We start from the raw sequence: 20,664 nt of genomic DNA on the forward strand, positions 1-20,664 counted from the left end.
TTTACAAAAAAAAAAAAAAACTTATATTTGTGCAATTTTTTTTAAACTCAACATTAAAATATTAATGTTAGTTAAAAAGTTTTGCTCATAAAAATAAAATATTGATGAAATTTAATAGTAAATTATAAAAATTAGACATGTTTTTCAATTTTAACAATGAAATATTAAGTTACTTAGGTACATAAAAATAAATGATAATTAATCGTTTACAGTAAAGAAATATGTATACTAAAATAAACTATTTTAATTTTATACTAATGAATACAATTCTAAGTACTTAATAAGAAAAATAATCGTGTTGTTTTAAGGTGGTATTTATAATATATTGCAAACTGTTATAGTATAGCACTTTTGCAATTTTATGTTAGAACAAGCTGATCCTGTGCATTTCGTTGCCCATTAAAAGTGCCAACGGGATTTTGAGATTTTTTGGTTGTTGTACTAATTTTTATATCTATGGTAATATTCATATTTTTACATATCGTTTATTACATATTTAATTTGATACCCATTTTTCTACGATATAATTATTATTATTTGATACTACAGATTATTATTATTATTTATGTTCCTCGTTTTTGCAACACATGTTTCACTGATGCTTCGCTCTTATTGGTCGCAGCATAATATTATACAACTTAAAGCTTTCCTCGACAAATGGACTATCCAACACAAAAATATTTTATAATTTGAATCAGTAGTTCCTCAGATTAGTGCGTTAAAACAAACAAGCAAACAAACTCTTCAGCTTTATAATATTATATTTATAAAATATAATATAATAATAAATAATATATATATATATAAGTATAGATTATATAATGACTCTATTAATAAATTTGTATTCATCAGAAAAAGTTTTAATATATATATATATATATATGATATACACTCTTATTCGATCATAAATAATATATCTTGATATTATTACTGTAAATCTGTTATAAAAATACTCTTGCTCTTAATGAATTATTAACACGTTGACCGCCATGAGATCTTATATGAGATCTCATCAAAATTGTCCTGACCGCCACAGCTGGTTTTGTAGGTTTACTAAAAAAAATTTAAGGAAAAAAAATTGTCTGATTTCATTCAAAATTTGTACCTATATTTAAAATTGTTCTGTTTAAATGTTCCTTTTGGTTTAACTTAATTATAAACTGAGATCTCAAATTAAATCTCATGGCCGTAGGATGTCACTACTATAAAAATTAATGTTTTGACCATTACCGTGAGATCTCAATCTAAATCTCACTTTGAATAAGTACTTCAATTGAGGTTAAATCTACTCAACTAAACTTAAATCTGAAATAGGTATTTATTTATTGCATCAAATACATTATTTGAGTTATAAAGGAATTATATAAAAACAATGTGCATTTAATTTATGTTGCCTTTATTCATATAAATTGCATAATTATAACAAAACATTTATATGATAACAATATAGTTATATGAAAAACAAAACTTTTAACTTTTTATTTTAAAACATAATAAAAAATAATTAGATCAAAATCACAGAAAAATTTATAAACCTTTTGTATTGTGTTTTTCTGTCAATTACTTTGTGATTTTATGATCTTTGAAAAAACACTTAAGACAGTAATACTTGTTACACGCTAAACATTTAGTTTGTACTTTTGTACTATGTGATTGAGCATAATTTCTTCCTTTACTCTGTGACATAATTGAATAGCATATATAACACCTGCTTTTGCCAACGACTTCTAATTGGTGTTTTATTGTTTGCAAAGAGTTGTCAACATCAACAGTTTTTTTTTTAATTAATTGTTCGACGAGTGAAGTACGGAAAGCCGTGATTGACATTTTCGATGATGTAACTCTGTTGAATAAAACCATAGAATTAACAACAGCTATGTTTAAAAGCGCATCTAGAGCTACCTTTCTATACCACTTAGTGCTACGCCTAAGAGGGTTCGAATAGGAACACATTTGATCAGAAAGATCAATGGGCGTTTTTCCAGTATTGTAGTCTATTACTACTTTAGGTTTTTTAACAATTTTACCTCTTACATTATTTTCTACAACTTCACTGGTATGTTTCGTTGATATCATATACAAATCCCTTTTATCTTTCCACTTTAAAATCAAAACATTTGTGTCACTTCTCTTTGAAACTATTTCTCCTTTTTTTAACTTTTTTTGGACTACATCTTTAGGATTAGACTTTCTATTCGACCTAATAGTTCCTACAAGATGAGTTTGTCTGGTTTTTAACTGTTCAGCTAACTCAACACTAGAATACCAGTTATCTACGTATAATGTCCTTCCACAATCCAAAAAAGGTTCTCCTAATTCCATCACAATTTTTGTCCCAACACTACTTTCAGCGCTAGCCTCTTTACCAGCATATATTTTTATGGCAATTGTGTAGCATGGAGGAATACACAGCTTAAACTCTTTTACACCAAATCTATCTCGTTTGTTTTTTATATATTGCTTAAATGCAAGTCTCCCCATAAATTTTACTAGTGATTCATCTATACATATATCGTTTTGCGGTTGCATGCAGTGGTTAGAATTAAACATTATATCATCAATTACTGAGCCAAGTTTATACAAGCGATTTGTTGTATCAGCAGTTGTATTGTCTGAGAAATGAAGCATTTGCATTAAGATTTCAAACCGATTTCTGCTCATTATAAGTCCAAAATTTGTACAAAATATATTAGAAGAACTCCAATAAAGTTCATATGATGGTAATGCAACTAAGCCAGTCCAAATTAAAATGCCAAACAATTGTTTAATCTCTGTTACATTTGTATCATACCATTTATTTAAGCGTGCAAAAGGTGATGTTATTTTAGTTTCTTTTTGTTGTGCAGCAAATTTATTTGTTTCGATTACTATATTATGTATAAGTTTATTATCTACTATAAGCATATAAAAATCGAGAGGTGAGCCGTGCATTAGTACATCAAATAAGTCAGGATTTATACCTGAGTTTGCAATATCAGGGTTGAACATAAAATCATCAACAACATTATCATCAACTCTCCACTGACGATCATTAGTATGAATACTTGGGCTTCCTTGTCCACGAGCAATTGGTGTAAAATCACCATCAGTTGATGCACTTATATGAGATACCATGTCTAAATAAAAAATTTAATTAAACATTTTTTTTTCTTACAATAACACGAATATTAATAATTCATTACCAAAATCTGGATCATTTCCATCACTGTGAATTTCACTGACTCCGGATAATTCAACTTTTAAAATTATAAAATACAAATGAATAATTAATATGAATAACTGAATAATAAATATTATAAAAAAAAATATTAAAATACCATCTGATGCCACTATATTCACATGTCTGCCATTATTTTGTGTACTAGAAGTAGTACCTATTAAATTCAATACATTTAAAAATTATAATATGTAACTTTGATCAACGTAAAATCATTATATTGTAGGTAAAATAACTTACTTGTAGACATGACTTCAACATTATTATCCCAATCGGGATCATCATCAGAGTCGTCAACAGAACTATAATCAAAAGATGATTCTAGCATCTCGCTTATACTTTTAGAATTCATAATTCAGTAATTATGTATGTCAGTTTAATAACAAATTACAAAAAACGTAACATAATCGTTAACTGTTAACTTAAAGTTAAAAACGCGTATTAACATTTATTTTTCATAAGGTGAATAATCAGTTAGAACAATATCAAACAAGACATTATCACTGATTTTAAAATATTGATAAAAAAAAAACTAAAAATGCTATTGGCGAGCTACAAACACCAGCTGAAAGTGGCAACACTGTAGATTTAGAATCCGTTGATAAAGTACTGATTATTGAGACCTAGAACGATATCTTATTGACGGGAAATTCCTATATGTGAGATTTCATATAAGATCTCACTACCAACTTTTAGTAATTTGTTGAGATTTCTAATTAGATCTCATAGCAAAAATAAGTAACATGGTGAAAACCCCGTGGCGGTCAACGTGTTAATAACGATTTAAAATTTTGAAATTTTTAGTTTTTTTTTTTTTTCAATTAATATTGATTAATTTTTTGTTTTTCAGTTAAAGCTCTTGAAAATATAATACAAAGTCTCTCATAAATTACCAAAAACGTGTAAACACAATTTAAAAATTAAATTTTAATAAACAATATAGAGGAAAAGAAATCAGTTTTTCAATTAATGATTTTAGTAATTTTGTTGTAATTCAAAAAAATTAACAATAAAAAAATAATCGTAGATACTTGTCATTATATTATGTACATTATTAAATTGATGATTTATATAACGAGATTACTAACAACAACAACGTTTTATTTATTTAATCATAAATAAACGGTCCATTGTTTCGTAATATTTGTTGCTTAGCTTTTGAAAAGAAATAGAGTTGTTTATAAGATAAAGTGCTTAAACACGTTAAAAAGTTATAAATAAGTCTATTGACATAAGTTATTTTTAGCTGCTATAAAATTGAATTTTTATTATTAACACAATGTCTTTATAATAAAATAAAAAATAAAAACATGAAAATACAGTATTTTTTTAAATTATTTTTTTATAATAATAAATAATAATACTAATTGTATTTAACAAAATCATATGTTTATTTAGTAGGTAATAGTACTAAGTGTTAAATTTACATTATATTACACTAGTAATATACTAATTAATTTAGTAAAGTCTATAACAAAGTTTTACAACAAAATAATAAAGGTATTTTATACTTGATCACTTGCGTATACATATAAAAAAAAAAAATACAAAAAATACAAAAAAATATATAACATAATGGATTTAATGCTGTGATCGTTATTTGAAAATGTTTGAAATAGTTATGGCAACATGAGAATTTAAATAATGGTCATTTTATTTTTTTTAAATACTGGTTGACATAATCATATGATAATCATTTTTAATACAAATCCAATCTTACTATGAAAAGAGAGCAATTTTTAAATATTTTAGATTTATATCTTTATCATTTGATAAAATTAACTATAACTTTAAAAAAAATATGAATGCAATGAAATCTTAATATTTGGGAGCTAAAATTTGTAAAAAAAAAAAATTTTAAAAAAATATACTACTTTTAATAAATAGTTTATTCTTATAAATTTATTTTAATTTTAAATATCTTAATGTATATGTAAAAAATCGAGAAATTACGATTATGATTTTGTTTTAAATTAAAATTATTTAAATAAGGTTCTTAAAAAAATAATTAACAAAATAAATTAAAGAAAAAAATATAAATTAATAGTTATAAAAAAATCACAAACTTAAAAACACACTTATGCTTATACAATTGTATTTAATTTACTACGTAGCTACACATATTTTTAAATGTATTTTGTACATATATTTATACAAATTAGGTATAATAAGCGTCAAGTCATATTTACAAAACGGTTGATATTGAAAAAACCTAACCTATTGAGAAATCTTTAAAAACATATAATATAAAATAATTATGTTTAAAAATGTATTAAAACTTAATATGTATATTAAGAATATGAAAAAAGTCTCAAATATAATATGGATTTATAAAGTTATTTGATCGGCGATATATTTTATTCTAATAATATTTATTTGCATTATTAAATGTTATTAATATTATTAAAAGACACAATAATTACTTAAATATGGTAAACAAAATTTCAAAACCTACTATGATAAAAATGTTGATAATTATTTCAAACATAATATAGACCTAATTAAATGGTCTGCGTGTGTCTAAACAGTGAGTCGTGTACCATAATCTACATTCCTGTACGGACGTATCATATCTAGTTCCTTGTGGACATATAAATGTTTCTTTGAATCCATTGTAATGACATAAGTGAAAAGCCTGAAAAATATTAAATATAAGTAAAATACGGTTATTAATAAGCCAATAACTACAGGGAGTGAAAATCAAAAAAAAAAAAAAAAAATAAACTATTCAAAACATTAAATATACAATATAAAACTATTGAACATAGTCAAAAATTATACACGACTCAACACTGTAAGTTATAACTTTGTATTAAGAATTTTTTTGTGTAAAAAATAATAATATGAAATTAATAAATATATATAAGTTAAGTTTTAATAAAATGATATACCAATATAGCCTGTTCAAGATAAGAAACATAATTAGAAGCGACCAGTTTTTGTCAAGTCGCGGGTGTCAGGCAATTATTGTGCAAATATGCAATACCCATTTGTCATTCCCACTAAGTCACCGTGTCTGCCGTGTAGTTTAGTCATGCACCTGAGCATTTATCGTTAGTTGAATATGTTTCTTAGCTTGAACATTAAACAAAGTATAATTGAATACGAAAAACGTTTCTAAGCTGAGACAGTCTATCAGCGTATATCACCAAGTATATTTCATGCTATGTTTTTTAATATTGCTATTAAGTTAAGTAAATTAAAGTAAATTAATTCACTATTAGTCATACAGTAAATTTTTTTTCTAAAAACATTACATTTTAAAATAGCATTGTGTACCTATGTGAAAAGTAATAATATATGTAATAGATAAATTATGTTTCCACGAATACATGTTTTTACATTAAAATGCTTAAATATGTAATTTCGTTCAAGTATGAACTTAAAACATCTATAAAAAAATGTCACTTATATATTTTTTTAGCTTTTATGGTATTAGTACGATACATAAACTACGCTTAAGGAACTTTGAATTAAACTGTCAAGAATTAGCTATAAAAATAGCGAATTTTAAGATACTGATGTATTTTGTCAACATCTTAACTTTAAATTCATATAAAAATAAATTGCGCTTATGGATTTTAAATTTTTTACGTATTTATTAAAATAACTCATATGATATTATTTTGTATTGAATTTCTAAGTATTTTCAATTAATAAATAAATAGCTCTAAAAAATATTCTTGAAAATTTTATTATGTATATAAAATAATTCAATTTTCTATCTAAAACCTCTATCAAAATTTAAAATCGAACAATTTTTTGATTTATTATTGTGTATACAAGTACATACATAAAAATATACACATTATTGTTATACATTTACCGCTTTGCATAGAATCTACAAGTAACAACAAATTTTTTATAGGTAATTTTATAGTTTTACTATATAGACTGGAGGTATATTTTTAATTTATAGTTAATTAAACCATGTACACTCAAAGATTGAATAAAATATTATACCTATGTTTATATTATACGCGACGATGGTAATTATTACTTGTTAATGGAGATTAATGAATAATAATACTGAAAATCACATTTCCACAGTTAGGTTAAATGGGATTTTCTTTTCTTTCTAAATGTAACAATATTGTTTATACAAAAAACTAACAAATAATATTTCACACTTTATTTTTAATTTTGAACTTTAATCTGTGATCAGTCGAGTTCAAATTAAAAAAAAAAAACTAAAAAGTTACACCTTGTTAGATTAGGTTAGATACGTAATTTTATTTATTTTATATATTTAAACAAAATATTATATAATACTAAATTCCTACGTGTAAAGTATTGTCATTATAATATGCGTGTGATTATGTAAATTAAATTTATTGTTCTACCTATATGATAATTTTTTTTTTTCGTGCCATATTGATTATATAGAAGAAATTTGAAAAATAATGTGCTAATTTATCATACTTTTTAAATACATAGTTTTTAAACGAGTTGCATTTTAATTAACATAGTATTTGTTCACAGTTTTTAATATGGTATTTCTTCAAATAAATACTGAATATAATATTATAATTACACTAAGTTGAAATTAACATTGTTGGTAATCGATGCACGTTTTAGTTAAAACGTTCAAGAGTCAAATTAGAAATAGTACTTATTTAAAAAGCCATTGAATATAATAAATTATCTTATCATAAAAACCAAATTTTTGATTTTCTGTATTGAGTTGAGTACGAAAATAGAGTTTAAAATATGATACAAGTTTTTTTGAAAATGAAACTTTAAATGAATTAAAAACAATTATAATTTAAAAAAGTATAGAGTCAAACTTTTCTTTTTATTTTTGTATCAAGTGAAATATGAACATGATGAAAGTTTTGATTGAAACTAGATCTGGAAAAAACGCCTTTTTAAATATTAGTTATTACATACAAAAATATTCATTATTATAGTCAGTGATCATTCAAACTTTTTTCGTTTTCCACCATGTTTGGTATATTTTTAGAGCAGATTAAATGACATTCAAAAAGGTGAGTTATTACTAAAGACCGGATTTAATTGCATTAAAAATATGTCAAAATAGCAATGAAAATAATACAATAATTACATCATACAATCATATAATTGCTTTAAAAAAAGTACATCAAAAAATGTATCCTTAAAATATTAAAAAATGTATAATTATTATTTTTTTTCTTACAAATTAACATGACAAACATTTATAAATTATAAAATAAAAAAGTTTTGAAAGTATCCAACAATTAAAATATATTATTTTTTTGAATTAAAATTTATAATTATGTACATTTCTAAATTGAGTTCCTTAAAATTATATCGTCAGTTGTTTAAAATATATTCATAAAAAGAAAATTATCTTTCAGCATCTAAATTGGTTATTGGTGCATATTTAAAACAATTCAAAAGAGATGGTGTTATGTTTGTATCTAAATTAACATTTAAATTACCTGCTATTACCTCAAAGTAAGTTTTAACTGTTTTAAATCCATAATTTTTGTCTAATATATAAGTAAATTTATCATTTATTATTTTTCTTTAAGAATCGAGAATATTTATTAATTTATTTTCAATCTCACTAAATATAGTTAAACTATTGAGTAATTGGCTGTATGATTTTTCTAAATTTGTTAGCTTTATGATTAACTCGGTTAAATGTAACTTTAAAAATGTCAAACCACATTTTACTAGATTATTATTTACTAATGATTTTAATTTATCAACACTAATAGCATTATCGTCTAAATTCTCTACAAAATTTAAAATTATCTGCATACGACATTGCAGCATTTAACAAAGTCCCCCATATGATAATAACAGGTTCAGGAGGTAAAAGTAAATCCGGAATTAATTTGTTGATTCTAGATGGAGTTTTTAAGATGGTTTTTTATCATAAAATAAATAAAATAAACAGATTAAATTTTAAAATTGTAAATATTTATAAATTAATACCATTGTTAATTAATTTATTAATGACTGGATATAATTCGCAAATTTTTTCTAATACTCTGTTAACTGCATGCGCAAATACGTGATATGAATTAATGTTGGATAAAATATTTTTAAATTTTTCGCTGTTTTCACCATATAAGTACCAGCATCACTTACAAAAAGTAATACTCTTTGTTCGATATTCGATATCGGAAATATTTTTAAAGAAGAATTTATAAATTGATAGATAGTTTCATAATTGATACCCACTAGTTTTTTACTTGAAATGAAAAATGATTTTCCTGGATTTCCATTTAATTTACCAATTAATAAATTAGTAATACTCAAACTTAAATAATAATTTTTACTTAAACTTTTCTGTAATTTTTTACATAAATTAATTTAAAAAGAAATATAAAATTATTTTACACTAATCTCTTGGATTGGTGGTTTTATTTACAATCCTATATTGTTAATTATTTTCTTAAATATTTGAAATATAATTTTTTCTTAGAGTGCTTTCATTTGGAATTATTTGTTTTATGTATTTTTCCAAAAACTGTTTTAACATTGGATTACATAGTTTATACATAGGAGTAATTTCAGGACAAATGCATAACATAAATTTTCAAAAAAAAGTACTCGATTTTTGAGATGTAATCGTCATAAGAAGTTGCTTTTTATTATTATTCCTTTTCAAAACATTTTTATGAAAAACTGAAATTATGTATTACAATTTAAAGTCCTAATTTAAATACATTTATATAATAGGACATGAGTATAAAATGCAATGAATGATGATCTAAAAAATATTTTTTTCTTATGAAACAATTTTGTCACACAAAAAAACAATAAATAATTTTACCATCTGTAGAAACAATTTCTTTAGGTTTGTTATACGGAGCAATTCAGAACCAGGACGATATTTTATTTCTTAAATTTGATTTTACTTTAGGCATGATAGTTATAGTTACATGAAAATATAAGAACAAGCTAGTACGATTACATGAAAGTAACTGGTACTAACAATTCTATAATTGTCTTTTTCATATACAGACTATTTTAAAAACTAATAGTAATGGCTTATAAATTATTGTTATCGATACCATTAAATGACCCATAGAAGTCTATATCGTCGAGTATATCTATACTTATATTACACCTTTATACTTCTTAGATCGTACAATCTAACCAATAATGAAAATCCACAATAATGTTATTATTTTTATATTATAGATTTAGCCAAGAAAATATTGATTTGTACATTTAATTAAGTAAAATATACAAAATTACAAAAAATTGCAAAAACATTAAAAATTGCAATAAATTGCAACATAAAATTACATAGAAAAACTGTAATTAATATAAATCGAGTAAATATTTGATAAGATTCGAATTATTTGATGATACAAATAAGTTGCAATATCCGGTCCTTAGTTATAAGTTATAACTCCTAAAGCACTATTCCGAATACGAAATTAACGTAACAGAAATCGTGCCGTCTATTGATAAAGGATCATATTATACACGGGTTATTCGCGGAGACGACCGGGTGAAATGGGTCGTTAGACACGTCTAGGGGGAACGATTTCTCCGCCGACCAAACATTCACCTGTGAACTGTCGATTTCTCGTGTACGTTAAAGAAAATAATATTTTCACGAAGGTTGTCATTGTATAGTTTATGACAGGTGAACGCACTCGTGCTTAGTGTAAAATAGCTTGAATAAAGATGAATATGAGTTAGAGGTGTTATTTTAAATGTGTTGCGTTTAACGTTAAAAAAAATAAGGCTATGAACGAAATCACAATATCACGAAGCTGTAAAATAAAAACATACAACGATTAAAAGCTTCTGTTATGTACTATGTACATAACAAATCATGTTAAAGTCACATGTCGTTCGTATGTATATAAATTATAATAATGAAAAATGAAATGTATTGTATTTTATTTATTTATGTTTTAAATTCTATCTCTAAGTAAAACTATTACCTACGAAAATTATTTTTTTTAAATGGCATAGAAAACCCTTTACTCATGTGTTAATAAATGTATATCGATGTAAAATATTAATCTAACGCATAATAATATTTCGTGTACACAAATTATTTTTAAACACTGAATACAATGATATAAAATAAATCAATTGGTTAACAGTTGTAATATTATACTTTTATTCTTTAGTATTAATATGTTATTTATTGTCATTATTATTAATAGTAGAAAGAATTAAAAAAATGCATAGTATGTCCGTTTTATTAGTTAAAACTAAATAGCGCTAATTATTCGGGGTTTTCCTAAACATGTTTTTTTTTTTAGATAGTTGAAAAAAATCTAAAAAATAAAAATACACAACAAGTTAAAGAATTTTAATAAATAAGCGCTAATTATTATATGTAATAAAAATAAATTAAAGGGAAGTATATCAAGGGTACCGATCCTAGTTCCAGTTTGATATATAATGCATAGCACCATAGCATTATCAAAAAGTATACTTAAAGGTCTAAAAGTTTAATCTATATAAAAATGTTTGTTGGATTTTTGAAATTATTTTGACACATTTGAAATACTACCCTTTTGCTCTATTAGTTGTTTTATGAAGTTGGCTAAGATTTTAAGTATTAGTGTACTCGATTATTGGGTTTCAAACAGAAACAACATGATTTTAAATACTGTTGGAATAATAACACGACACCGTATTAAATTTATATTTATCTTCAATACATATAACAAATTTAAAAAAAATCGGTTTTGTTTGTTTCTTAGAATTAGTGTTGCAAATTTATTCTCTTTTTAAGAAAACGAGTGGAGGTTGATTCAGTAGTAAATAGTTGAATTATAGGTTTTGGTTCATGTTATTTTACATATTAATATTATTTATAATTTTATTTAGAACAATTAGATTTAAATTTAAATTAATTTATCGGTTAATAATATATGTCTCTGTACACGACTCTTTGATAAATGTATAAAAAAAAACAAAAAATTTCAAGTAGTATTTTTAACTACCTAGTATCTACCTACTATCTAATTTTTAAAAATAAAATAAATAAATAATAACAATGGAAAATGGGTACTAAAACTTATTTGTAAAATTTTGTAAACGTTAATAATAATTATAATATCAAAGTTTTAAATATTTTGATGTATTTTGTGCTTTAAACAAAATTTTTAATTGTAATAACATTTATTTATTAAAGATTAATTATTATTATAGCTATTATAATTTACATAAAATATTAAATTATTTGTTATTAATTATTACTGATATTTATATTGAAATTAATCCAATAAATATCATTAAAATTTAATTTATTTTTAAAATAGTTTTTCATTATTTATTATATTTAAAATTAACTCAATTTTATTTGAAAACTGCATTATTGACATAATTTTTGCTCAATGTCAAATGAAATAATAAAAAAAAATGGACATATCTTTAGTATTGTAGGGCATTGTATAATTTTTATGGTATTCAATAATTAGTATGATATAAAACTGCACTCAAGCTAACAAAACCCACACATTTGTTAATGTCAAATAGATAAAGTTTTATCTTGATATAAATCATAATTTCATTATGATTTAACTATAAGTAGGTACACACATTAAAGAACACAAAGCACAGTAAAATAGTAATTGTTAAATAAAATAATAAACATAACAAGAAAGATAGTATTTTTTAAATCACTTAGGGTATATTTTTACAAAGAATAGAATAAAATAAAAATAATAAAATGAATAAATAATTTTTAAATGTACATTTTTTAAAAAATTTAGATTTCGGCGAAAGCGGATTTTCGTACTAGGTTCGTATCTACGGCATCAACATATATTTAATCAACCATTCTGCATATATACTGTTGTATTACGTATTATTTTAAAATATATTAATTTATAACAATTTAACAAATGTTTTATTGAATTTTTCAGATTTTTCAGATTTGTAAGTCGTAATACTATAGTAGTTACACCGTGTAATGGTATTAAATTTTATCATTATCAGATTCGAATGTTGTTAATTTATTTACAATAACGAATCATATTATCAACAATTCTCTTGACTAAACTTCAATTTATTCATGTGGAAATAGAGTATTAGTTTGTATTTATGGATTGGGATCGCATTTTTACAAATAATTCTGTATTACGAGCATAATACTATACAATCTTAAAAAGTCAACTGGTACTGCACGGTGATATATAATGAAGCTAAACTAGCCATTTAATACTCTTAAAATGCTTAATACTCGTATATCATTGCTATTGTCGTTTTTTCGAATAGAATCATGCGTGACTGACGACAGCTTAAAAATGACGATAAACAGCCTGAATAGGATGTTTGAGGAGAATGTATCAGAATGGTTTATGATATATACTATTATCTCAGCAGTATATCAGCAGTGAATCAGAGATTAGAAAAAAAAAATATTACACAACATCATGGACATCATCAATCAATGATGGTCATAATAACCTAATTCCTACTATATTATATTATATTTTTTTAATAAAAATAAGTAATTATGTAAATATTAAATAAAATTTATTTTCATCTAAAAAATGTTGGTTTTAATTAAATCTAAATTAATAGTAAATACCTGTATTACAATGACAGTGATTATAGAAAGGTACCCGACTAGAGAGTATGCTTCGACTAATAGCTGCTTTCCTAACATAATTATGATAATTTAGATAACCTTCTATGTTAATCATTTTTTTAAATTCATTAATTAATCAAATTACAATTTTTTATAAAAATTAAATTATAGCTTGTTATATTAATTAAAAATATATTTCACACCAGCCAGCTTAAATAAAAACTATCTTTTAAGATAATATTAGAAAATAACATTTTGAACTTTAAAAAAAGTAAATAAAATAAATATAGGTAAATCTTTCAGTCATATTTTAATAAATACTTAATTTGACAGTACATAAAAATGTTTTACGTGAATAATTTAAAATTTAATGATGCGTGGTAAAAGGCACCATTATGGTTATTTTTCGATTATTATATTATCAAAATATTCTATGAATACTGTTTTGAATGTATTGATTTTATAATTAATGATTTTTTTGTGTGTTTGTGTTTGTGTTATAACTTTTTTAGCAGTAAAAATACTTTGGTGTAAAAATTTAAGTGTGGTTTTAGTGTAGAAAATTAGATTTATTTGGTACTTTAGTGCGTTAAAAGTAAAATTTTCAATCACTTTTAAAAATATCAGGGAAAATACTGTTTAGAAAAGTTGGAAATTTTTAAACAAAATTATTTTATGATAATATTGATTTGGTTTTTTTTTTTATGAAATGTATTAATGAATGACACTTAAAATGTTTACAAACATTTATATGAGTATATAATACTTTAATACTATAATTATAATTATAATATATAATTTTCAAAAATATAATGGATTTTTTTAGCAAAATTTATAAAGCAAAATTTTAAAGTAAAAAAACTGAAATGTGTAATATAAGATTCCTTTAGGTTTTTGTACCCAAATTAAAAAATATTGAAGATATAAGTCCAAATAGTTTATGAGCGTTTAAAATTTAAATTTTTATATGAAAATAATGAAAATCAAGAAAAATTGTAAGTTATTTGGTAGATATAAATACATAATAATCCTAAATTTGTATTTCTAATAGTAAAATAAATAACTAATATCAATATAATTATATAATAAAATTAGTGCCTTCTACATTTCATTGTTCATACAAAACGCATATGTGTTAAATTTAGCTGTTTGATGCTAAAATTTAGCGTAACGCGAGTAAATACATAATATATTTTTGGTTTATGATTTTAGTGTATAGATGATAAGGTACTAGTTAACTAGTTATCCAACCCGACGTTGTCTGTTTAATATTTTTTTTGATCAATTAAAAGCAACATTTAAAAAAATATATTTTGGGTGGCCGTTGTCAGACTATATACTTTTATAAAAATATTCTACAAAGTTTCTATTGATTATATGATATTTCTTTGTAAACTATATTATTTGTTTTACGATATAAGGTATATATATATAAATTGATTTCTAAGCACACAGTATAGCAGTTATCTTTATTCACTTTGGTTGCTCATTAAAATTACGCCTCTTATGTAATTCAAATTTTAGTTTTTTATAATTCGTTATTTACAGTCATCGTTCAACAAGGCGTTTCTTTTATTCTTTTATGATGTGCGTGTATTTTTGGATTATTTTAAAAATTGATAACTTGATTGTTAATACTTAATTAGTTAATAAAATTGAAAATAACTAACGAACGCATAGTACTATATTATCGTAGTAGGTATATAGGTTTTAGTATTTTAATCAGTTCACTGAAAAATCATTAATATTTTAAATTTTAATACATTTTTAATTATTATTTATGTTAATAAAATATTGGTAATTACCAAAAAGCTGTATTAAGTTAGGCTTCGACAAGGGTTTTTACCATTTTTTGTATTAAATAAAAAAGGTTTTCCTGGATAGATGGCGTTGCTGATATATTATTTTTTAATCGCTTAATATTTCGTTTATGGGAATTGAATCCATTAAACTATAATTAAAAACTACTCCGTAGTGTGCCATTTCATTTAAAAATCATCCGCATGACGATCGGATGAGTGGGTTCTGAGATAATTGGTATCTAAGATTCAGACATATCCATGTCAATATTTCGTAAAATCTGATTGCAGCACCACCTACCGTATCCAATCTTGAATTAAACCATCCAAAGACCCACTTAAACACACATAAAAAATTCATCAAAATCGGTCCAGCTGTTTAAGCTTTAAGAGGAGTTCAGTAGCATAGATACGTACACAATAATTATATATATATACATTTAGTTAGTATTGTAAAGCACTTAAGTAATAGTATTTGAATACTTTTTAAGTATTCAAATATGTATTTTAAATATTTTAAAAAAGTTAGCAGACATATTTTTTTTTAAGTATTTATAAAATGTATCCATTTAAAATTAAATACTTTTTCTTTTATATAAGTATTATTTTCTATTTTAAATTCATTCACGTTAAATAATAATAATAAAAAAAAAAAATTAAGAAATAGATGTGTTCATTTAATTGCTAATCCTAATCTGTAAAATCATATTTTAAATTATGTTTTACAAATAAAAATAAAACTTCTTTTCAAACGTCTAATATTTCATAACTTAAAAAATGTATTAATTGATATGAATTGAAACTTTTCATCTTAACATTATTGTTTCAATTCAATGAAGTTCATAGTGTTTAAACTAATTGTATATTATGGTATTTGTTCTACGAATCTATATATAAGTTAATTATTAACAATAATATATCATATAATTTTATAATTTATGCGATGTTTTGAGCAAAAATAAGTATCTATAATAATTTATCATAGTATAGATTATAATAATACAAATATATATTATAATATACTTTTAGAATCCCACTCTGCTTCTACAAAGAATCATTTTTGGTTCAATAATGATATATTGTTGAATTTAAATCTAACAAATTCATTAGTTATCTATTCAATGATGATATACACTTAAAACCTACTATACAACAGAAAGATTTATAAGGCTTTATTTATTTCCTGGTAATTTTTAAAATACAAGAAATTAAAAAATAAAATACATTAATATTATTTCGAATTGTGTAACGAAAAACTAAATCTTATAGCCAATAAAGTATCTTTTGAAACATATGAAAATAATAAAAATATTTTACCTGACACTGAGTTTCCGGATCTGGATATATTCTCCCAGGTCTACCACATGTAAAACTCATCTTTGGTATGATGTTGTTTTCTCGAAAATCCGTTATTTTATTATCATTATTTAACGATCTGGTAAATGGCCTTTGGACATCATGTGATTTCCAACCCTAGAATAAAATAAAATGAATATATTTGTAAGGGACGTACGTAATTGAAAATATTTTCTATTTTTTTTGGTGAAAATAAATATTTAGTTTTATTTATTAAGTAGGTATCTTAACAGTAATATTATGTATTTTATTATCATTTTAGCAAAATATTTTATTAAAATGGATAATATTAGGATAATTTCAGTTGAGTATTTACATTAAAATTGTGAAATATTAATCAAAGTTGTTACTTGTAAGTATACAATGTCACAGTTTTACTTTAAGAAATGGTCCAGTTTGAGACATAAGATGGATGATTTACACTGGTAAAGTTTTTATTTTAAATTCTGAGTAAAAAAAAAATACTAGAAAAAAATAAGGAAAACGAGAATTTTCTACGGTTTTCAACAAAATTAGTTTTGTTTTTTAATGGAACTCGAAAAACAATAACCATAGATGCTTAAAATTAAAATGTTCACCAAACATTTATATGATCATTTTCTGTATATTTTGATTCTTTTCAAATTATTTATAGACATTTGAAATTCTTAATTTTTAGTTTTATTTCTTTAAATTTTGATGAAAATGTTTTCGATCCAACAAAACGCTTGTAAATTGAACAAAAGATTTCACATAAGTTTTTTTTATAGATATTTTAATAAATTATGATACATAGACACATTTTATTTTTATTAAAATTTGAAATTCAAATTTTTTCAGAACTCGTCAAAATCACGAAAATAAATTGTAAATTGTTGTGTAATTAAAAATGTATAAAATGTTTAATTTTTATAGCTAAGGTTTGTAAATTAAAAACAAAATTTGCCATAAGTAGTCTTCATACTAAAACCAGAATATTTAATTATTATAAAACCTTATTATTATTATTATTTTTTTTTTTTATAAACATTCAAGCTCAAATTTAAATGAAATTATTTAAACTATATTAATAACAATGTTTATCATGGTTCAAAAACATTATTCTTGGAGGAATACAACTCAAATGTATATTATTATATTATGTTATACACAATGATATTTTTAAATGTGATATTTTCAACAAAAAATAATTCAATCCACTGTATTATTAATAGTAAAATAAATTACTTTACCTTACAGCATATCAAACTCTAACATAAAATATACTTAATAATATAAACTGATAGACCGTCTTCCCTTTGAATCATTTTTTATGTACAATGATGTATTATTGGATTCAAATTTAACACATCCATCACAGTAACCACTTAACACCTATCGTATAGGCGTACAGCAGAGCCGTACCCACTTGTCTACCTTATAAAAAAATTATTTTCATTATTTTTTTTCTTGTTGATCCTAGTCTATGTTTTTTGTTGTATAACAAATAAACAAAGAAACAAAAATATTTGTATGATAAACAACACACTACTATGAGAGTTCAGGTTTTTAAAAAAAATATTTTATAATTCTTATATCAATTTTACTATAGGAAATTAAAATAATGTAATAAATAGGTATAATATTATAAAATATAATATTTATGTAGATTTATAATATATTAAGTTTACTTTTGTGCTTAAATATTGTTAGATGAAAATTTTAGTTATGATTTGTGTTAGTTCGATCAGAAATTCGATCTCCAATCAAAATTTCACATCTCTAGAATATATTACACGCCTTTAGCTGTGGGGCGTATCGGATGCTATGTGGTTTATGGATTTTCAACGTTTGTCAAGTTAAAAACTGCGTATCAGCCACTGCTATATAATCCGGCTGTTGGCGTGGGTTCTTTCATTTATATATTGGTCCATATATTATACAAGTCTACTTTGACACTTATCGTTAAAGGTATATCGCTCTGGATCTATTGTCTCTGTCTTACATATAGTACATTTTGTATTTGGTACATTCGATTGCGTGTAATAAGCTAAAATAATAAACTTAATTGACCATATGATTTTTTTTTAAATTTTTAAGCAAGTTTTATTTAAGTTTATATATATTTTATATCAAGAGAGATTTCAGCTAAATATTATTTTTATTTCGACAATTATGGCTAGGTGAGACAAGACGTGAATGTTATGTATATATTATCATGATTTAAAAATTCTCTTTATTCACTTTTAAGTTAAAGTATCAAAATAAAATTCACGAGAAAACATAGAGTATGTTCTTATCTATTTAAATTTGATAATAGGTCAATTAACTTTAATAGAAAGGCTTACTACATAAAATTGTAAGTGTTGAACACAAATTTGCTGTGTGGTGCGTTTAAGTCAGTGATAATACATCTGGTGAGTCATGCTCTTAACCACTAATTACTAAATTACGTTAATGCTCGATTTGTGTATTGTCCACCCTAACATATCTATTTTTTAAATTTATCTATGGGGTTATATAACATGTATCTTTGTATTTTACTTTTGTGTTTTCAACCATTTTTCTTTATTTTTAAAATATATTTTGAATTATTAAAATTTTTTTTGAAATAAATACTGTTGTGATAATAACAATAATGTTATACATTAAAATATGTGTTGTCTATTTTATGAAAACACATGGCATATAATATTTTTCAATTAGGGGATAGATATTTAGTATAAGAATTTAAAATAATAAAATGATACAATTTAATCGGAAAACTCATTTTGCTGTATAGTAGTTATTAATAGTATAAGTTACGTTTGAGTTCAATGATAAATCATTGTATATGATAAAAAATAATTCTGAAAAATTATGAAAATCTGTATTTCTAAGGGTATTTTATTACAGATAATATAATATATAATAACTATAATTTTTTCTTTATTTGTAATACATGATTTAAATACCTATAAGTGCAAAATTAGTATACACTTAAGAAGGAATAAATATACAAAACTGTTATGATTAGATATTTAGAGATGAACTTAAAGATAAGTTGATTAACTTTTATAAGTAATTTATTTTTTTTATAACTGAACTTACTGTTCAACTAATTTTGTAAAAATTTAATTGCATAAAGTATAATTTTAATAACTGTTATTAACTTATAAGTCAATATCAGCATACTAAATTGTGTAAACTAAGTGAATAAGTTGATGGTATGGAATGGCTACAAATCGATATCAATAATTTTATTATTATTTGACATAAGTTATCTATACAAATTAACACAATAAATTTAAATTATAAGAGTAATATATAAAATGAAAGGTTTAATTTAATTAGCAACCAATTACTGAATTTTAGCTAGTGATTAATTTTTAATTATTATTATATATTATTTTTATTTTTATAAATATACTTTTTGAAAAAACCCTAGGTATTTAAGTTTTTAAATAATTTGAAAATTTTAACACGTGGAAAAAAATTTCAAGTCCTTTTAAAAAATATTTTTCAATTAAAATAAAATAATTAAACCTATGTTTTTTGTTAAATGTCTGACTTTATCATCATTTTTTTGAATGTTAACAATATAATAACAAAATTTTTATGAAAATAAATTTTACACATATATTTAAAGTATTTTTAGGTTTTTATACAAGCAACTTACGAGGAATTTTGAAGCAAAGTTAAGCATTTTTAAAATACTATATTTAATGCTATATAAAAATGCTATATTTAATTTTGAAAATTTTTGGCGTAGCATAAATATATTTATCAGCGTTTATTGTAAAAAAAATATAATTAATTCAAAAATTCAAAATGTCTAAATAGTTAAA

General features: G+C 23.0%; 2 protein-coding genes across 2 annotated transcripts in view; both read right to left on the reverse strand.

Moving 5' to 3' along the window:
- Positions 1-1,560: 1,560 nt before the first annotated feature.
- Positions 1,561-3,694, reverse strand: LOC112594554 (piggyBac transposable element-derived protein 4-like). The gene is made up of 4 exons (XM_025339376.1): positions 3,458-3,694; positions 3,318-3,374; positions 3,183-3,236; positions 1,561-3,116 (listed from the first exon to the last, which is right to left on the reverse strand). Exons 1-4 carry the CDS (start codon positions 3,567-3,569, stop codon positions 1,561-1,563), a joined length of 1,779 nt encoding a protein of 592 aa, XP_025195161.1. The 5' UTR covers positions 3,570-3,694.
- Positions 3,695-5,653: 1,959 nt separating this feature from the next.
- LOC112594756 overlaps positions 5,654-20,664 on the reverse strand; it is a 29,675-nt gene continuing 14,664 nt past the window's right edge. The window contains exons 4-5 of the mRNA XM_025339721.1: positions 16,841-16,996; positions 5,654-5,852 (exon numbers count right to left, since the gene is read on the reverse strand). Of these exons, the coding sequence (XP_025195506.1) occupies positions 5,715-5,852; positions 16,841-16,996 (294 nt within the window). The 3' untranslated portion in view covers positions 5,654-5,714. The remainder of the gene's footprint in view (positions 5,853-16,840; positions 16,997-20,664) is intronic.

This window comes from Melanaphis sacchari, unplaced genomic scaffold, assembly GCF_002803265.2.
Source record: "Melanaphis sacchari strain LSU unplaced genomic scaffold, SCAv2.0 Contig23_pilon_pilon, whole genome shotgun sequence".
NCBI lineage: Eukaryota > Metazoa > Arthropoda > Insecta > Hemiptera > Aphididae > Melanaphis > Melanaphis sacchari.